Source organism: Mytilus edulis, chromosome 2 (assembly GCF_963676685.1).
Source record: "Mytilus edulis chromosome 2, xbMytEdul2.2, whole genome shotgun sequence".
Classification (NCBI taxonomy): Eukaryota; Metazoa; Mollusca; class Bivalvia; order Mytilida; family Mytilidae; genus Mytilus; species Mytilus edulis.
This window is the reverse complement of record NC_092345.1, coordinates 23,332,721-23,353,557: the sequence shown is the minus strand read 5'-3', so window position 1 is coordinate 23,353,557 and position 20,837 is coordinate 23,332,721. Positions and strand designations below refer to the sequence as shown.

Sequence of the window (20,837 nt, the reverse complement as noted above, 5' to 3'; positions counted from 1 at the left end):
TGTGTTCGATTAGTGTTAAACACACCTATGCTTTTATTTATAATATTAATGTTATCTAATGCAGATGTTTGTTTCACTAAGGTGTTGACCTTTTGATGGTTAAAAAATTGTCACTGGTGTAATATTTGCAACTGAACTCGCTTTCGTGGTGAATTTAGGAAGTAAATGCAAAACAATTTTATATGCTTGTTGTGTGAAAAATAACACAATGTAGTGCAAATGTAGATAAACAAATTTTGAAATATACAGATGAAGAAAAAAACAGTTACTTATTTCACGGTTGTGTTTGCGCTCAAGTGCTATCTTTATATGATTATGATTTCGTGTAGTTAAATAGTTCTAAACAGCAACATAATTTTATTAATCTTACATGTCGATGGCAGTATCATAACATAATTCAAAACTGGTACTTTAAGTTAATTACATGATATCAATTTAATACCTTTATGATCAACCCTAAATAAAGGCAACAGAAGTATACCGCTGTTCAAAACTCGTAAATCGATGGAAAAAACAACAAAATCTGGGTAACAAACTAAATCTGAGGGAAAAGCATTAAATATTAGAGGAGAACAACGACACAGCATTTAAACGTAACACACACCGAAACGGACTAAGCATTAGACAAAATCCGATGAGAATAACAAATATAACATCTAACCAAATACATGAATTTGTCTTTTATTCGTACAGATCTGAAAAAGTCGAGTCTTGATAAATGTCGATTCAAAACCATGAAGTCGTTTGTTTCGATTATTAAGCACTTTAAATTCACTGATTATTTAAGCTGTTTAGTTAAAATTCTTATAAAATCAGGAGATTTGGCATATGATGCTTACGATAAAACTAACCAAATGATATAAGTGTACGCAACCATAACTCACCGTGTGTATATCTTAACTTTTTATTACTAGCTTATAGACATAGCACCGCAAAATTATTTCTATTTGTGTGGAAATCAAATGTGTAATGTACGGATGAAGTCAAATTAGTGTTGAACTCTAAAACTCTCGTGTTATTTTACACAATAGTTATAATAGAAAAACAAAGAATATCCATGACACAATATCAATTTATGCAGTTCTTCATGTCAAAATCATACGGCCCCAGCACTGGTTTGAGTTGCTCACACTTTGAATTGTAAAAATAAACATTACTGTTCAATCCAACTATTATGGCATCTTTTCCCTTATGAAAACAAATACTTGCAAATTTATAATAATATGATTTATGTTGTTTCAATGTAATAATTATCTCACTTGACTTTCCATCTTGACTAATCCGGTTAACTTTGAAACAATTCGGTTCCTCTTTACACAAGATGAGAATGTTTCCGTCGCCATCTATCGTTACACGCTTTGGGCAACTTAAACTAAAATTGGTAAATGTATTTGATTTTTCATCTTTTTGCTCAATACTGATAAGTTTTTCCTCTGAAGAGTCAAAACAGTAAATGAGTGATGCCTCAGCGTCATAACAAATATCTCTTGGTGTTATTTCTAGATCTATTTTCCTGTCAAATTCTCCTGACATGTTTGTCACTTTTATTCCTGAATTTACACCAAAATAAAGTTGATCAATAATGTAGGAAAATGGACAATGCCATTCATAAAAGTCAACAGGTGACATAGTATTGACAAGTTCTGGTGTATATACCTGTTCACGTTTTATGTCAACCTTTTGTATTCCAGCAATCTTTTCATAGGTATGTGTTAACAGAATAACGACAGTATCCATGTCCATTACTGCAATATTACATGGTATTCCACCTACTTTTATTTCTGTTCGATGCCACCTACCATCATGATACATGTGAGTTTCTAGAATCCGCATATTATACAAAGCAATCACAACTATTTCACCAGATACGACTTTCATATCAACTATCCAGGTAGAAACCTTGAAGTTTTCATTCAGCTGCAGTTTGTCGTTTGTAGATCGGAATGTAAGGTCTGGTTTGTCGTGCTTAATAAAACACTCATTACACAAAACTTTGTTGCATTCATTACATCTGTAAATTTTCTCACAGTGATGACACCTACAGTACAAAGATAAACAGAAAAAAATGAACAAGTTTGCATACCTTAAATTAAAAAAAGTCAAATGCATTCGAAATATTTATGACTCAGTCACTTTTATAATGATACCCTAATGTTGTCCTTGAATGTACTAGGTTAGACTATTTCAAACATGGGATGGCAAAGATTTTATCATAGTTTATAAATGTTAGTATGTGAAAATATTAAAATGAATGTTAAAAAATTACTTTAAACAAATCGTTTTGTTTTAGAATCATTTCAAACACAGGATTGTATTGCTAAACATAGGAGCTTTAAACAAATCTTTCCCCAGCTTTCATTACGTCAATAAATATTTAAGATTAGGATCAAATAATAAACATTACTAGAATTGCCATTGCAAGCAATAGCGGATGTCACCCTTCCCCCTATTGCCACTAAGCGGCAGTCATTTCTATGGCAACGACAGCCATTTTCAAATTTTCAAAGTCATAAGTCTCATCTTTACTTGTCAGTTAACAATAATATCAAGTTTCATTAAGTTCAAAGCATTTTGAAAATTTTTGACATTTTTGCAGTTTCCATGGCAACGGTAGCCATTTTGGAATTTCCAACTTCAAAAGTCTCATGCAGACTTGACAGTCAACAATCCTGTTAAGTAACATCAATTTTGGAGCATTTTGAAATTTTTGAAATTTTTGACATTTTGATTGGTTCCTATGGCATCAGAGACCATTCCCAAAATTTAATGGCATATACCACATTGGTACATGGGAGGGACCATACCATCAAAGTTTGGATCAATTTGACCTATCATTTTAAGAAAGTAAATGCCACTTTATAAGTTACTTTGGTACATGCATGAGCATGAAGGTAGTAATTTTAAGTGGTTTAACTATGTAAAATCTGTGTTCAATGATTGTGGCTTTTGTGAACTATATAATTTTCCGGAGCAAGTTGATTATAATTATATTAAAATTAATGTAAGGCAGCGTCTCCAGGACCAGTTTATTCAAAAATGGTTCTCAGATATAAACAATTCATCAAGGGGGGAGTTTTATCTACACTTTAAAGAAGAGTTTTGCTTGGAAACATATCTGTTAAAATTAAGACGGGGGCATAGAGTAAACATATGTAAATTAAGGGTATGTAATACAAAGTTTCCCATCGAAACAGGAAGATGGAGAAATGTACCACGAAATGATAGGATTTGTCCACTCTGTAAAGCTGGTCTTGGAGATGTATACCACTATATATGTAAATGTACCAACTGTGAAGTTAAGGATTTAAGGGGGAAGTTCATACCTCCATATTATTTAAAATATCCAAATGAAAAAAAAAGTACTTGGCATGCTTAAATACAGTAATAGTAATGTGCTGTCTAAGCTGTCAATTTTTATTCAAAAGGTAGAAAAGATGCTTGTCTAATTTAAAACTGTAATAAACACAAACTTATTTCTGAAGATGTATAATTTAAAAATGTATTCTGTTTGTATTATGAACTATGTTGTAATTAATATTGTGTATATAAATATGCTCCTGTTACGCAGTCTTCTGCGGCTGAGTTTTCTCTAATAAACTAAACTAGGAAAAACTAGGAAACTAGAAATAGACCTCAAATTGCACTATATGAATAAAACATAGAAAATATCTCTAAGAGGCAGATTTAGATATATTGTTTTAGCCCCCCCCCCCATTTTTATGAAAATTTCTGGATCCTTCACTGAAAATTATATACAACAAATGCTGAAACATTATTTACAAAAATTGACTGTTTAAACAAAAAATCTACATGTAGATATGCACATTGGTGATCAAAACAGTGTTTTCAACACTGAAAAAAGGTTGAAAAGCTTCAACTCATCAGATGATCATCAGAAGACGCAAGAGTGGACATGTATGATATGTATGGGTACTTGTTTATGTATGTTTCAGAAATATTCATACATTGTACCTTTAATATGTGGACGAAGTCCCCAATTACGGTAGAAAAAAAAAATAAAAAAAAAAAAATCGGGAAAATTTCCCGACATTGTTCATTCTACTAATGAACACAAAATCGTTAACTTTTTTTCAGACTTTTTTGAATCCCTGAATTTGCACAGAAATCTACTCTTTTCCGGTCTAGTTTAATGGGACTTTGAATAAAATATATATGCATCAGTCTAGTAAAATATATATAGAAAGGAACTCAATACTAATTCTTTTTTAAAAATGTTTGTTATGAAAAAAAACGTTTCCTGATGACAGCGTTTCTTGGTCTACATTGAATATGACGTCATCACTTAACAACGTCACAACTAAAATCCCTAACAACAGAACCAAAATCGGAAACGTCACGGTAAAAAAATAATTCATACAGACTTCGTTCCCATTTACAGGTAATGCCTGCCTCATATTATTTGTATATTCCAAAGGCATACTGAATATTTTACGGAGGGGACCAACCTAACACTATACCATCCCAATTAAAATAGTCCTTTAAATTTTGTTTTGTATTTATACGAAAAACGTAAATTCGTTTTTTCAAACACGGAGAAACGTGGATAAATCCATGAATGTGTAGCTTGTATATCTTGCAGAATTCTTTCTATGTTTCGTATTTCTTTGTACATGCGCATATTTTTTGCGTTTAATAAAACAATATCTGCGAGTTTACTTATGGCGATTTCGAAATGCTTTCAAAATAGAATGACAAGTGTTTTTTGTGACATCTACATATATATCGTCGCATTTTTTGCAACAACAAAAAAACAACACCACAAACATTTCGTAATTAACAGTATTCTAGATAAAGAGTTGCGTCTTATATAGGTTATTTATATGGAGGTTATCATGAATTGTGAAATTGCCCAGACTGAATAACTTATTGGGAAAAAATATGTTACAATAAGAACACTAATTATGTCTCTATGCATACAATTATTTAAACGGTAGAAATTCAAAACAACACCACTCAAATACAAAGTCACAAACGTAAACGAGTAAGTTATCAATCTTGGAGAACATATTTTTGGATGTCTCAACAAAAAGGGTGTCATTTCAAAGGGCTCAAAAAGTAAGCATTAGTCAGGATATGTACTTGTTACAAATATTATCCAAATAAGCCCCCTTTTCAATCACGAAAATGGAAGTCATTTTCATTATGACGCACAGTCAATTAAGCTCTTGAAAACCAATAAATTTATCCAACGCCATCAATAAGATCCTAACAGGACAGTTATAATTTGAAAGACACGTGTATATACCATTTAATTACCTTTTGTAAACTTCATACTGGTGCCGAATTTTGCCAGAGAGAAGTTTCAAAATTAAATGCAATATTTCATGGAAGGACAGATTACATTTTTAAAGGATTTTAGATTTATAAAAATATCAAAGACAAAATGTATGCATACAAAAGATCAGAAAAGACTGTCGTTAATGCTTTTTAGTAACAATTCAAAATAACACAAAACTTAAAATAAATTATATGCAATTGATGTATTCATTTCTGTCTTTCATTTCTGCCAATGAGCTTTGTCTATATGCATATTTGTTTATCTTTGATGACTTGTTTTTATAGTGACTGATACTATAGCACCATGCTGAATGTTGTACCCTTATTTTTGCCATCTTCTCCTATTATTTCTGTTTGTTTTGTTCACACATCGTTGTCAGTATAATAAAATTTTATGCGACTGTCATACAAGGGAAAGGATTAGCTAGCTATAAAACCAGGTTTCATTCACCATTTTCTACGTAGGAAAGTGCCTATACCAATTCAGGAATATGACAGCTGTTATTCATTTGTTTTATGTGTTTGAGGTTCTGATTTTGTCATTTGCTTAGGGACCTTCCGTTTAGAATTTTCCTCTGAGTTCGATACATATGTTATTTAAATTTTCAAGACAGAAACTCTGTACTATAATCGTCTGCCTTATGATTATAGCTAAATGTTGTCTGCCAATCTGTATTTATAGGTTGGTATTCATGTATGATTTCACCGAAAAGAAAACACAAAGTACTGTAAATTTAGAAATTATTGCATGCATCTATTTTGAAATTTTGTCATTTTATACTAAATTGCGATTTAAAACAAAACACATATTGAGAGAAATCGTGGTGAATTCAACTTTTTTTTAACATACATGTTGAAATTATTGCGATTACAACCCTGTCGAAATGATAAAAAATTGCAATAATTCATAAATTTACAGTACATGTTTTTCTGTTCAAGCGTGTTTGAGTTTCCTTTTTAGTCTTCCAAACGTATAGAGCAAAGATGTTTGGTGTATTTATTGATAGTTTTTTATGCTTATATACAGTCGTGCCTCGTTAGTCGAGATCGAGTATATTTAAAACTCGGATGCTTAGAGATCTTTTGTATTGTGCTTGTTTTGTCTGCAATACCTTTATCAAAATATAATATAGAAAGCTCTAATAAAATATGGAGACCGAAAACCAAATCTGTTTCACATTGTTTTAAAAGATTTATAAAAGGCGGTGTATGCTACCAACAATTATTAAAAAAAATAACGTAAGAAATAAAAGACTTTTGATAATGAATAATTAAGCTATAGTGACACGATTTGACTGTGGTGTCATACAGGTAGTAGGGCATTATAAACCATTGATGTAAGACAATATTCACACGTTGCAAAAACGTATAATATATCGTGCAACTTGATACAGTAATCTTCTAAATAAAGTTGATCAAGCTTAAATGCAAGCCTTCACAACTATTTGATCATCATTGTTTTTTTGTTCAAGACAAAATTGTATACTAATTGCTTTTATATATTTCATTCAAGAAACATACAAAATTAGTTTTGACCTGGGACTTCTCTCTGGCATTCAAAGTTCATAATGTAAGTCGAGTTTAGTTAATAACACAATGAATAGTAAAGAAAGTGTAAACAAAGCAACTTAACAAATTCTAAAAATGACACCCTTGTTTTGTAACACAAATAATTAAATATAAGGGAACTTCCATAGCAATCCTTGATGACCTTTTAATATATTGTGTTTCAAGGTTTCCGTAAAAAAATAATTTGATTAATCAAATTTTGTCAAATTCATGACACGGCACACAAGAAACTCCATACTAAGCCATACCAACCTCAGGACATATATATTTTACATGTAGAAAAAAAATCTATTTTTCTTTTAACTTTTGTATTTTTTAGTAGTTTATTCAAGTTTTAATAAATACCAATTTTGTTTTTTGTCCATATATTTACGAGTTTTGAACAGCGATATACTACTGTTGCCTTTATTTAAAATATGTTTTTTTATTTTTTATTTTTTTTAATTAAAATGTGTTACTATTCGACCAGGTGTTCTCTTTTAAATGAGTGTGACTCAAACAGAAATATTTCTGATAACTGATCAATTGAGACTGGTCGAGAAAACATCAGTACAGTTGAGTATAGATATATGTCATAACAGACTTTTACTGGTTTGTACTGTATTGACCTTGAAATGTTTATATTTAATGTTAATTAATTATTCCTTCAAACTGTTACATGCCAGACATGCGATTGTTTGCGAAGGGTTCGGTGACAAATCATAGAAACCATATATATTTGGAATTGTTATGTAGAGAACATTCATATTATAGCTTTTACAGTTATCGTTTATCGTCAAAAGGGAATGGTTATATTCAGAATTTTGTGTTTCAAGTAGCAGACTTATTCCGAATTGCCATGATTTACTTGATTTGAATTTCTGTAAGTAAAAATACACGGATACAGATGCTAGAAGCACTAATAAAACAATATACTAGAGGCTTCAAGGAGCCTGTGTCGCTCACCTGATATTTTTATTAACAATTGATGCATAAAATAATGCAACATTATACTTTTGCTTTAGTTTCAGAGATATAAGCAAACACTGTATTTTATCCCTATTTTTAGCCATGTCTACCATTTTGGTTGGCAAGCAGGGTGATCGGACACATTTTTAAAACTAGATATGTTTTATTTATGATTATTTTGGCTAAATTGTTTAAATTTGTTTCAGAGGAGAAGGTTACAAAAAATTACGAAAAATTGTTTGAAATTGACTTAAAGGGCTATAACTCCTTATGGGGTTAACATATCATTTAAATCATGATAACGTTAAAGATAATAAACAAAAACTGCAAAATGTCCAACAATTCAGGGGCAGCAACCCAACAATAGGTTGTCTGATATGTCTGACAATTTTTGGGCAGATAGATCTTAACCTGATACTATAGTACACAATTTTACTACTTGTTAGATTTGCCCTAAACTCTTTGGTTTCAGAGAAATTTGTTTAAATTTTTTTTTCAAATTAGTGTGCATACATCGATAAAACTGGTTAATTTTGCGAAGTTACATTGTATGTAAAAAATATTTAAGATATCTCAAATGTTACCACAATGGAACTAAACACAAAAACAAATTGGTGATTGTAATAACTCGTGTGACAAGTAACTTACTCTACAGGTATGCTGTCCTCTGGAATAAAATAAAAGTGAAGTATTTACACATAGAAAACAATGGAATTGTTTATACATTGAAATCTTTTTTACAACATAACATTTATTTTTGAATGTCATATGATAACATTATTTGTTCTCATTTTCGAAATTTTGATTCGGATGCACACAATGTAAAATGTATTTATAACATTGGATTGATACATGCTGCTAGTGGACTGTTAGTCACGAGAGTTTTGTGTTCTTATCAAAACCAAATAAAGAGACATTTTAAAAGATTTAAACTCAATAAAGAATAAGACTCATTAGTGGCGCAAAATCAAATATGATGTTGAAAAGCAAGTTATACTAAAAATTCTGACAAACGTGTGCCAATACTGCAAAGGTAATTTACAAAACTATTCGTGCATTGAATTATGTAACATTCTATAAAAGAAACTGAATAAACGATGGTATATCATGTCAACATAATATTACTGACTACTGGGCTAATACTACTACCTGTACCTAGTCTTGAATATGCTATTTAATTATTATGATCCGCCTAGTTATTTTCCAATAATTGCGTATGGTGATATAGTCTAACGTATACTTTGAAAGTTTTTAGGAGTTTTTCTCTCTGAATGTAGAGTTCGTTATTTTTGTCACGCGTTTTTTATAATACCATTGGAACAAAACTATCATAGAAGAGGGACAAAAGATACCAAAGGGACAGTCAAACTCATAAATCCAAAACAAACTGACAACGCCATGGCTAAAAATGAAAAAGACAAACAGAAAAACAATAGTACACACGACACAACATAGAAAACTAAAGAATAAACAACACGAACCCCACCAAAAACTAGGGGTGATCTCAGGTGCTCCGGAAGGGTAAGCAGATCCTGCTCCACTAGTGGCACCCGTCGTGTTGCTTATGTGATTACAAATCCGGTAAATAGTCTAATTCGGTAGGTCATATTCATGAAAGGGAAGGGGATTGTAGTTACGACGTAAGGAACATATCCGATATCATTTGTGAAACGGTTATTCCATAACGGTCAACCAACTCGTGATGGCGTCCATAAAATTTACGAAGGGATGATTTCAACTTCACCATTTGGATGATTTATCATAGTAATTTTGCAATAAAAAGACATACAAATGATTCAAGTAAACGAATACATATGCAAATTGACTTCCGATATGAGCACCATTCATATTTTCCTTTTCCGGCAAAAATCTCTAATGAGATAAACATGAATTCATTGAAATTTTAGGGAGCTCATTTTCCAAACTTTAAGAGCAATACTACTGTAGATTCTTCATATTTTCCCCGTAGTGGAATACTAGTATATACGCCAAAAAAACAAAAACTTTCCACACATTTTACGTGCTATGGTGTTATTGTTAATCAAAGTCATGATCCGGTAAACTTCGGGAACCAACTCGAAAGTTAATTAGCTTAGGATCATCAACCACAGAATGACATATTATTTGTCGATTATACGTTATATAGATGAGTTATGAATATTACAAAAAACACCTGCATACAAGACTTAGTTCAGTGTATATCTATGCCCGGTTTCAATATTTTTGATACCATTTGAATATCAAGATACTCGTTTCATATGACTTTAAATGAATTAACTTATCGAAAGTTATCAAGTAAGACGTTTTGATTCATTAAAACTTAACAGAAAAATGTTACATACAATTATAGTTTTAAAAGTATCCTTTTTTAATGTTTGATAATACATGTTTGATTTCAATAGTTGTGAATATAGAATGTGATGCGTTTTGCAATGTCATGTTGGAAACAGAAATTGTTATGCCAAGGTATGTTGCAATATATTAGAAATACTCTAAATACTTTGTCACACACAAAAAAGACCAGTTCTAACAAAAATTGGAAAACAACATACTCACTTTTCCGATCAGATGCATTGAGAACTTCGAGACGTGATCTAAAACAGTATTTTCTTAACCCTCTAACAAATAAGACAAGTAAAAGGACCATAATTGCACCTCCTAAAAAACAAATTTAAAGACGTGTACATATTATCAGAGTATTTTTCTCTTTTATTTCAGGTTTAAAGTCAATTAACCATACTGATAAAAATAAGACTTGCAAAGTCAAATAAAACTGCATTCCAAATAACATTGACTTTTCATATAATGAGTTATCTAAAACTGATTTAATAACACATTGTAAAATGTAAGTTCTCCAAAATAGTCAAAGTAAAATAGACAACCCCGTGCCTGTAGTGTATGTCCTTATTTATAGACATTTTTACTGTTAGGTCTTTTATTTGCTCGTGAGAGAGCTGTATCTACAAATGATTGGTAATTTGGTCTTAGATGCATGATTTTTTTATTAGTTGTTATAGGCTTTAAACTAGCTGTCAGTAGCTGCGAGTACTTTCAGATATGTACTGTGTCATTTTGTTGTTGGGATGTACTATTACCTGGCAACGTCCACGATGTGTTTATGTTAGATGTATTTCTGTTTGAATCCTTATGATAGTTAATCCTTTATCAACCGACTTTTATATAGTTCATTTTACGGTGAACTATTACACGACTGTGCCAGACTAGTGGAGAGTTGGGATCCCGCTGACGTGTATAACCCCGTCACTTTACGTATGTATGTGCTTGTCCCAAGTCAGGAGCCTGTAATTCAGTGGTTGTCTTTTGTTGGTGGGTTATATACCAGTAATATGTGTTTTTCGTTCTTTTGTTTTTGAACATTAATTAAGCCGTTAGTTTGCTTGTTTAAATCGTTTTACATTGGTCATTACGGGGCCTTTTATAGCTGACTTTGCGGAATTGTCTTTGCTTATTGTTGAAGGCCGAACTGTTACCTATAGTTGTTAATTTTTTTGCCATTTGGTCTCTTTTGCAATCATATCACATCTTCCTTTTTTTTAATGGCTGAGGCAGAAAAGCCGAAAAATCTCACTAAAAAGGATATTTGCAATCCATCTGAATACAACATATCATTGACCTATCACTCCTGGTTTCTGTTTTTTATGATCTGATCAAACCTAAGAACATGTTTTTCCTTCCAGTAGTTTTCTGTCAATGTTGATCTTTTTTTTAAATAATTAAGATTGTGCAACAGCTTTTGGAGTATTTAAATGCACTATGAACCGATTTTTGTTTGCGATACATTTGTAGATACAGTAGATTTGAGTTTTCTACATAAGAAAACAGGAATTGCATACTTCGACATATACATGTATTTCCGACATATCTTGATTACAGATATAAATTGATAATGAGGGTTGGTTAGAAACAGAACTTTACTAAAACAAAGTGATTTCAAATTCCATGTTTTAAATTTCCATTTCTATGTAGCAACATTCATACAGCGCCTGCATATGGAATATATATCTCCCAGTTGTTGCTATCTGCAATCCGTCCTTTCCCCCCAAATGTGACCTATTGAATTCGACTTGAGAAATACAATGGGTGCCATACGTAGATCGAATCTGCTTACCTTTTCGGAGAACCTGAGATCAGTTCCACTTCTTGGTTGGCTTAATAATGCTCAGTATATAGTTTTATACGTTGTGTTGTGTAAACTGGTGTTGTTTGTTGATCTTTTTCATTTCTTGCATGGCGTATCAGTTGATTTTCGACTTATGAACTTGAATATTCGTTTTTAAATTTCGCCTCTCTTATATAATTATATGTGACTCGGTTATTTCAAGCAATTTTCAGTACCTTATACATATTTTACAGGGTGTAATTTATTTATTCTAACATCGCGGTCAATAAATTTGCATGTTATTCGGATAGTTGGCACAATTTGCAGTCTGTTTTTTTTTAATTAAGATTTCAATATAACTCATGTCGATGGATTTTGGCGTTGAAATTGTTTCAAATTCATGCATGTCGGGGCATTTTATAGCTTACAAAACGGTTTGTGTTTTGCTAAATGCTGAGGAGCCAATAGTTGCTAAGAACCGTTTCATAAAAAACTGTATCATATCTTCTCTGTCATAAACTTACATAATAACTTACCAAAAATAAAAATTACATATAACTCTAGGTGTTTGTTCCGTGGTTCTAAAAAGACATAAAAACGAAAAACACTGAAGGTCGTTTGGAAAAATGAATTGAATTAGACTGGAAAGTTTTGAATGAATTCTGGCAGTACACAATTACGATTTTCATTGGTTTCCATCCATAAATGGATATATATTTGCATATAAATGAAAACATTTCACGGCAAAAGGTCACAAAACTAAGTCATGGCAATATTAAATTGTAATTGGAATCAACTGGATCATCAAGGAAATCCCAGTGAGTTTATAAAAGACGATGTTGCAACTAATGAAGATGTATCAATCGAATGATATTGCAAGACATTGTGTTAAGAATAGGACAATGGATTTAATGTTTTTAGCCCCAGTCACACTAGACCACGATCGCACCACGCTCACCGCGATCTAAAATAAATTCAGATCGTGGTGAAGTCGCTGTATGAGTGGCATGAAAATATAAATATTTATTTCTTTCACGTTGCTACTTTGTCCTCATTACGCTTCTACTACGATACCGCTACGATTAAACCATTTTCACCACGCTTATTCTGCGACCTCATTATGATAAACACGATCTGTCCACGCTCATCACGCCTTCACTACGACCCTACCATGATTTATCCAATTGCATCACGATCTTACCACGCTTCTACTTCGATTATAACACGCCCTTATCACGACACAACTACGATTTTACCACGTTCATACCGCGATCTGTCTACGCTCTCTGCAATAACGTCAACATCGTGCTCCATTTAAAAATTGTTCTATTCCTTCTATTTCTAATTGATACGTAGAGTTTTTCGAAAAACAACAAAGTCATACAACTAAAATCTATCAGAACTCGTTGGCGTGGTGGAAGGGGAATGGTTGAGACAGAGGGATATCTGATAGTAACGAATCATAATCCAGGAGAGATATGTCAGACCGACCAATCCAACTTGAATCACAATCTATTGCTGGTCCATCAAGATCAAATAATGATGTTTAGTGAACGATAGTAGGGATGACACAGATGTGTCAAGCATGGTTGGGCCATTGGAGAAAAAGGACAACAGGTTCAAATTACATACAGACAAACAAAACCTGGAGAGCTTTTATAATTTTTATGACAATGACAGACAATGAACATGATGGTTGTATTATGAACGTAGTCAGGTAGTAAGAAGAGCGTGATGAGGACGACATGGACGTGCTATAGCCGTACTGTGGTCTTGCTCAGCGTGGTATGAACGTAGTATAGTCGTAGTGGTAGCTCGGTTGGGTCACGGTACGATCACACTACGATCATCAAAAGTTTTTTTTTCGCAGATCGTTGTGTGATCGTGGCCTAGTGTGACTGCTTATTATCACCTATAAAAATTTTCCCAAGTTTAATAAGGGAAAACAAGTTTTTCCAAACTTTTACACTAATGTCAAATAAGGTATGAAAGAAATTTAGCTTATAATCATAACGTCATACATAGTACCAACATTGTCATAGATAACGTCAAAGGCATTTCCTTACTTTTTGAAAAAAAACCCGATTATATAAACCGTTACGGTGAATTCTTCTTCTAAAATAGCAACTCGTTCAGGTACTTTAGAAGTAGTATATGTAACAGTTTTAGCAGATATGAAGTAACACTGAGATTCTTTTTATTATGCATTGCATTGCTTTTCTGTGTTCTTTTGTTAATCTTTTGTTTTATGTATGTGATTTTTATTTTATTGTCTTAATTTCTCGTTCTTAAGCCGTATTAAAAAATGCCAGGTTTTCACTTTAGCATGTAAATATGGATAAATACAGGGAATTTGTTTTTCTCTTTGATCACTATGCGAACTTATAAAATCAATAAAAAAATGATAATATGTCAACAAACCTAGGAAGGAAATGTTGTCTTCTTCCGATACGTTTCCTACTATATCAGGTCTTTTTCTAATGGTATAACTGCAATGTGTCATAGTTTATTTGTAAAAATATTGTTATGTATTAACCAGACATTAAACTCCTTATAGATATAATAATATTTAAGATAATAACCAAACATTGCAATATATTCTTTAAAATAATTCAGGAGCAGCAACCCAACAATGGGTTGTCTGATTCGTCTAGAAATCTCAGGGCAGATAGAAGGCCATTTTGGTTGGAATGCAGGTCAAAGGACACATGTTTTGTAAACTAGATACGCTAGTGATGATTGTGGCTAAGTTTGGTTAAATTTGGACAAGTTGTTTGTAGAAGATCGCAAAAATTTACGAAAAATTGTTAAAAATTGACTATAATGGGCAATTACTCATAAAGGGTCAATTACCAATTGATTTATTTGTAGAACTTACTTTGCTGATCATTATTGCTGTTTACAATTTATCTCTATCTATAATAATGTAAACAACGGGTTTTCTGGTTCGTCTAGAAATCTCAGGGCAGATAGATGAACATTTTTGCTCCATGTAAGACTTGTTCTAAATGCTTTAGTTTCAGAGATATAAGCCAAAAACTGCATTTTACTCCTATGTACTATTTTAAGCCATATCGGTCCTGTTGGTTAGAAGGCGGGGTCATCGGACGCTTTTTTAAAATAAGATTTCCTAATGATGATTGTGGCAAATTTTTGTTAAATTTGGCCCAGTAATTTCAGAGGAGATGCTTTTAGTAAAAGTTGACGATGACGGACGACGACGGACGACGGACACCAAATGATGAGAAAGGCTCACTTGGCTCTTTTGGCCAGGTGAGCTAAAAATAGTAATATGCGATATGAACTGATACAACTCTAAAATTACAAAGGTAACGACAGTTAAGATGTTACAAAAACGATTGCATGGAAATGCATTCTCAATAAACAGCACTGACCGATCTATTCTGGTATAATATTCAAATTTAACAACGATAGAGTAATTAAATACGCAGCTTCTGTTTTTATAACTGTACCGTTGTCAAATTTGAAATATTATACCAGCTTAACTCTGTCAAAGACAAACAAAGCAATAGAAAAAAAAACTACATAATAAGGAACACAGCAACGTAAAACTTAAGACTGAGCAACACGAATCCAACCAAAAAAAAAATTGAAGTGATCTCACAAAAGAGACAAAACGATGTGTGGATCTCTTTGCAGTGTCCGTTCGGGTTAATCTGTGCAACTTTAAACCGTGATCATGATTGTGACTGCCTAATGTTTTCTCGTTAATTACAGAATGCAGAATTTGTTAACATCCTATTCGTCAAATCATATACAGAGCAATTACGTTAGGACAAAAATTCGGAAAAGAAGGACATATATGTACGGTCAAGCATCCATCAAAAAAAGATCTCAAGAATATCACAGTGTATCTTCATAAGTATCATTGTAATTAGATTTAATAAACAATTAAAAAACTTAAAACTGTAAATAAAGACAGCAGTAGTATACTGGTGTTCAAAAGTCATAAATCGATTGAGAGAAAACAAACTAAAACCAAAAGAAACACATCAACTATAAAAAGAAAACAAAGGAACATCATGACCACTGAATTGAAAGAAAACAAACGCAAACATAATAGAAACGAACTATTTGATAACAACTGCCATATTCCTAACTTGGAACAGGACATTTTAAGACAAGATGGTTGGTAAACCTGGTTTAATGGTTAGCCAAACCTCCCGCTTTATGACAATGTTAGAACATATCGCTGAAATGACATCACTACGTGATAGAAATACAACACAAACCCACGCAAAAACATCCACCGCAAAGAAACGCACAAACAAATAAAATCAAAGTCGACACATCACACAAACTGCAGATCAACAGCGTTCATATTCCATCAACGACAAACACTACAGGATATTCAAAACAATGACCCTCTTACGTAACTAACATGTAATCTCGAACTCAATACAATTATTTCACAATACTCGTCCATAAATTACATGATAATGACGTTATGGAAAGGCAATTTTTTATTGTTTGAACTTCAAACGATAAGACATAACAAATTGTCCAACCAAAACCATAACATACACATAAAAAATGAATACATGAATGATGGATGTGAAAAATAACGCGACACGTCCTAAAGCAACTAAATTCACATTCGGTATAACAGTCATTTTTGGGAATAAGACTATGATGGTATTGCAAAATAGTTTTGTAATTATTTTGACAAAAAACGATTAGACATAAAACAATATTCACCCGAAATAACTGTAAGTTTGTAAATAAAAGGCAGATTTTTAAGATGCATAATTTCCATTTTTCCAATAGTATAGATTAACATGTTAATCATGACTTACTTTTCATCTGAAAATGGTCGACAGTGTGTAACTTGATTGAAATCCGTTTTATACAAACATAGGTAATCTGAAAGCATACCAAAATTAAACATGGGTGCTATATTGGTATTTTATCCGTAATGAATTACTTCAATTGGTTCGACGTCGTTACGTATGTAAAGTAAAACAATCGTTAATTCAATTTCTGTCGTGGTGTCAACTTATTCATCAACGGCAAGTTTGATATTTTAGTCTATGATACATGATTTTGTAAGTAGAGAGGATAGGCTTCGAACTTGCTGTCAGTGAGGACGAGTGCTCTTGTATGTGTGCTTTGTAGTTTTGTTGTTGTTAGGGATGTATGAAATCCCTGCTAAAATCGAATGTAAAATCATTTTAAACACTTACTCTATTGACATATATACTCTTCTCCCTTTTGAGTTCATTGTATTCCCTCTACTTATATATAGATCGCAGAAAAGATTGCCCCATTACCAAATGGTAAGTTTATAAACATGGAGTAGGATATCATATTTTTTTAATTACAAAGATAGAACCAGTGAATTTATCAAAATATGCTCAGTTATTTTATTGATTTCGTAAAGTCCTCAGTAAAATCAGGGATTGTCTATATATATTCCCTTATCGATTCAGTGGTTATTAAAAACTCCGAAATTACCGGATTTATGATTTATGATTTAAAATCTTCACTGTGACATACATATGCTTAATACTTTTCCTCTGTGTATGGCCACGAAAGATCTATTTGTAAAATGCATGGGTATTATTTTGAAAGACGCAATTATGAAAACGCTTATAGAAAATAATGAATTGTCAATTAATGACGGTACGGTGATGTATAGCTTTTTTTCTTACACCGACGTCATTTGGTTGTCTCAGTGTCATCGTACCACATCTATGCCTATATAGCTTACGAATATTTTGCACTTTATTTTGATGATCGTTTAAAAGAATACCTTCCTCTTTTCAACAAATGTTTAACGTTGTAACATATGATGTTAGAAATAACCTACTACTAGTGAATCTACTCTAAATTTCATGACAAAATAAAACGTTGACCTAAAATATTAAATTAAATTTCTCATTTGGAAAAAAATTTAATCATCACACTTTTACGCAAAATCGACATTAATTCATTTTTCAAAAGTACTATGAGGCAAGTCTATATTTATTAACTTAATTAGATTCTTGATTATGATTGGTTGAAGAAGTGATTGGGCAAATGTCGATAGGTATTCAATATATGTTAGTAAATGGTATCATATATAACATTTTGTTGTGATCTGACGAATACAAACTTTTTAAAAAGTATACTATGTCTCACTAGGTCCCATGCTTATACATTATCAAAATCTTATGACGCATGAACCTCTTTCATTTCTTTTATTTTAAACAGAAGACAAAATCCATTCTAGTTAAACGGAGGTTGCTAAGTTTGACGTTTGACATTATGGAACATGTGTGGATGAACAAAGATACAAAGTTGTTATAAAATATTCCTTGTGTAGAAATGATCTATGACGCAAATTTTGCAAATAGCGAATTTTCTTTTAATATATTACTAGAAATGTCAATAAAATTGTTACTTTTGCACAAATTCAAAGTTAATTTTACCTGGTGAAAGGATACTAGTATTTAAGCAGGTCTTTAAGTAGCAGGAACAATCTTCTTGCAATGGTTTACAAAAACATGAGTTCTCCGGACTAACAACAAATGTGTATCCCCGTCTGTAATCACATCTGCAGGTTGTATCGGTGTTACGATTTCCAGGGTCATATACAACTTGACCGTCTTCATTGCAGAATGATTTAAAAAATATACAATTTGTACTAACATTTGTGTAAAACCTAATTGGAAATGGTTGAAATCTTTCTGCCGAACATACTTCTGCATCTATTCCACCTCGCAGAACTGCTCTTCTACCTGTAGTAAACAAGTGAGTATATCCTTTCTTAAATGACACTACTACGATGTGTAACTTATTTAATAGTTTGAACGATTTTTTCGTTACGCTCCAATGTCTATATAACACACTAATATTTACACATCATTCTCAAGGAAACATAGCTCATATTATTTGTTTACTTCTACAGTCGAATAACTGACAAATTTACTTTGAATATTTATAAAAATTTTATAGAATTGCCATTTTCACTTATTCATATATTTATTTAGTTGAGTTTCAATGGTTGTTTTTATCAACAATTCCAAATGGAATTAGAAGCCATTTAATATAAGTTGTTCATATAGTAATAACATATTTTTTATGTAATTAAAACATATCATAAAGGGTTTTGGTTAACACAACAAAAACCAACATTTACATTGGCATTTTAAATGTGTATTGTTTGTAAGTTTGAGGTTCCATCGTGAACTCAATTATATAAAACCTTTTAACAATTTTCTCAAAAATCATTTACCTGGTTGCTGAAAGTCAGACCGTGTACAGTTTTCGGAATATCCACGGATAAGATCATTTTGAAGACAAAAATATTTTGATGGATCCAGACAGTGACTTTTGGCACGAAGTGCCCATTGCGCTGGTTCTGGACATTTCAGTAGAAATGCTGTGCAAACATGTGCCTGTAAACAGAACTGCGTGTTTATCTAAATATGTCATAGAATTAAGGCACATGTTTTCAAATATTTTTATATTTGAAACATATATGCCTTTTCCTTATGTTTTTCCTTATACTATATATACATATATGAAACCTTACATATGAAAATTGAGCATATGCTGTTCATTGTGTTGTCTCCGTTTCACTTATAGAATTTGGGGTATTTTTCGCAGAAGAAAACATTTTAAATGTTGTTTCATGTATTACTAGTAACCGAAGCGGATTAAGGCGACACATATGTTAGAAAAGTTGCTGTAACGTCTAGTTCTTTAGAATTATATTGATATACCAAAGCTTAAAACAAATAACAAAATGTCTAAAAAGGATACGTTGTCACTGATATATCAAAAAGAGCAGATATTGTTCATTATCAATGAGACAACGCTCTACCATAAACATAAAAGATGAAAAAAATCAACGAAAAAACTAGCTACTTAAAAAGAGTTTAGTATTTTTACTGATAAATGGACTCATTTTTTAAAAAATTCAGCATAAGTCTATAACACTGACAACTGCCTGCGACACACCAGGTTCCGTGAGTATGTGTGTAAAACCTTCAGAAATACAAAAGGAAAAAACAAATACAATGCCAATTCCTTTAATTGATACTCATGTATACGTGTTATGCCCTATTAATTTGATATTAAGGATAATGACACAAATAAAAGCCCTAATTTTTTTTTAAATGACATAGTTGAACGACTCGTCTCTATTATGCTGACTCTACAATCAGCGGTTTATTCCTTACTAGTTCAGGTTCCACTCACCCTTTTTGTTTTGTATCTTTACTTTTTTATTTTTGACATTTATCTAGATATTGAAAACATCTGTCATCCAGACAGTTACAAAGACATCAATATAAATCAAAATATCAATTTTGCAAAAGTAAAGGAAGAATAAAATGCTTATAGGTCTATTACCTGAAAGTTCTTTACTTACCGAAATAATAAATATTATCCACATTAGTTTTATTGCGTTCCTGTAAGCTACAAATATAAAGGCAAAATAAAACATTAAAATTGATTCTCTAAAATTCAAATTACATTAAACAACAGTCAGACGTCAATATGTATTCACGATTAGAAAATACTGACATATATGCTTGTACCAAGTCAGGAATATGACAGATGTTGTCCATTCGTTTGATGTGTTTTAGCTTTTATTTTGCCATTTGATAAAGGACTTTCCGTTTTGATTATTTCTCTGAGTTCAGTATTTTTGTGATTTTGCTATTTTTTCATAAAATACCCCATCTATAACATGTATAATAAACACTCTCGTGATGTTATTTCTTCAAATTTCAATCAATTAGCATCACTACTTCTATGTACAGAGAAAACATATAACTGTTGATGCTGCTGGTTCATATATGAAAACATATTTTTTTTTTATAGATTAAGATGAAAACACAATGTTGACTGCTTTATTCCTTTTTTTGACATTTTGACGTATTAATCTGTTTGT

At 31.8% G+C, this 20,837-nt stretch overlaps 1 protein-coding gene across 1 annotated transcript; it reads right to left on the bottom strand.

Moving 5' to 3' along the window:
* Positions 1-460: 460 nt before the first annotated feature.
* LOC139510520 (uncharacterized) lies at positions 461-20,396 on the bottom strand. The gene is made up of 9 exons (XM_071297091.1): positions 20,313-20,396; positions 19,173-19,335; positions 18,367-18,675; positions 16,753-16,819; positions 14,357-14,424; positions 12,472-12,516; positions 10,372-10,473; positions 8,464-8,482; positions 461-2,038 (listed from the first exon to the last, which is right to left on the bottom strand). The coding sequence occupies exons 1-9, from the start codon at positions 20,385-20,387 to the stop codon at positions 1,069-1,071; spliced, it is 1,818 nt and encodes a 605-aa protein (XP_071153192.1). The 5' UTR covers positions 20,388-20,396; the 3' UTR covers positions 461-1,068.
* Positions 20,397-20,837: the final 441 nt, after the last annotated feature.

Excerpts from the sequence above, each read along its gene's own strand:
- LOC139510520 (XM_071297091.1), bottom strand. The coding sequence starts at position 20,387 with ATGTTTTATTTTGCCTTTATATTTGTAGCTTACAGGAACGCAATAAAA. Across the intron at positions 19,336-20,312 it reads GGATAATATTTATTATTTCG|GCACATGTTTGCACAGCATT; the intron begins GTAAGTAAAGAA and ends TTCTGTTTACAG. Across the intron at positions 14,425-16,752 it reads CGACCATTTTCAGATGAAAA|TTATACCATTAGAAAAAGAC; the intron begins GTAAGTCATGAT and ends GACACATTGCAG.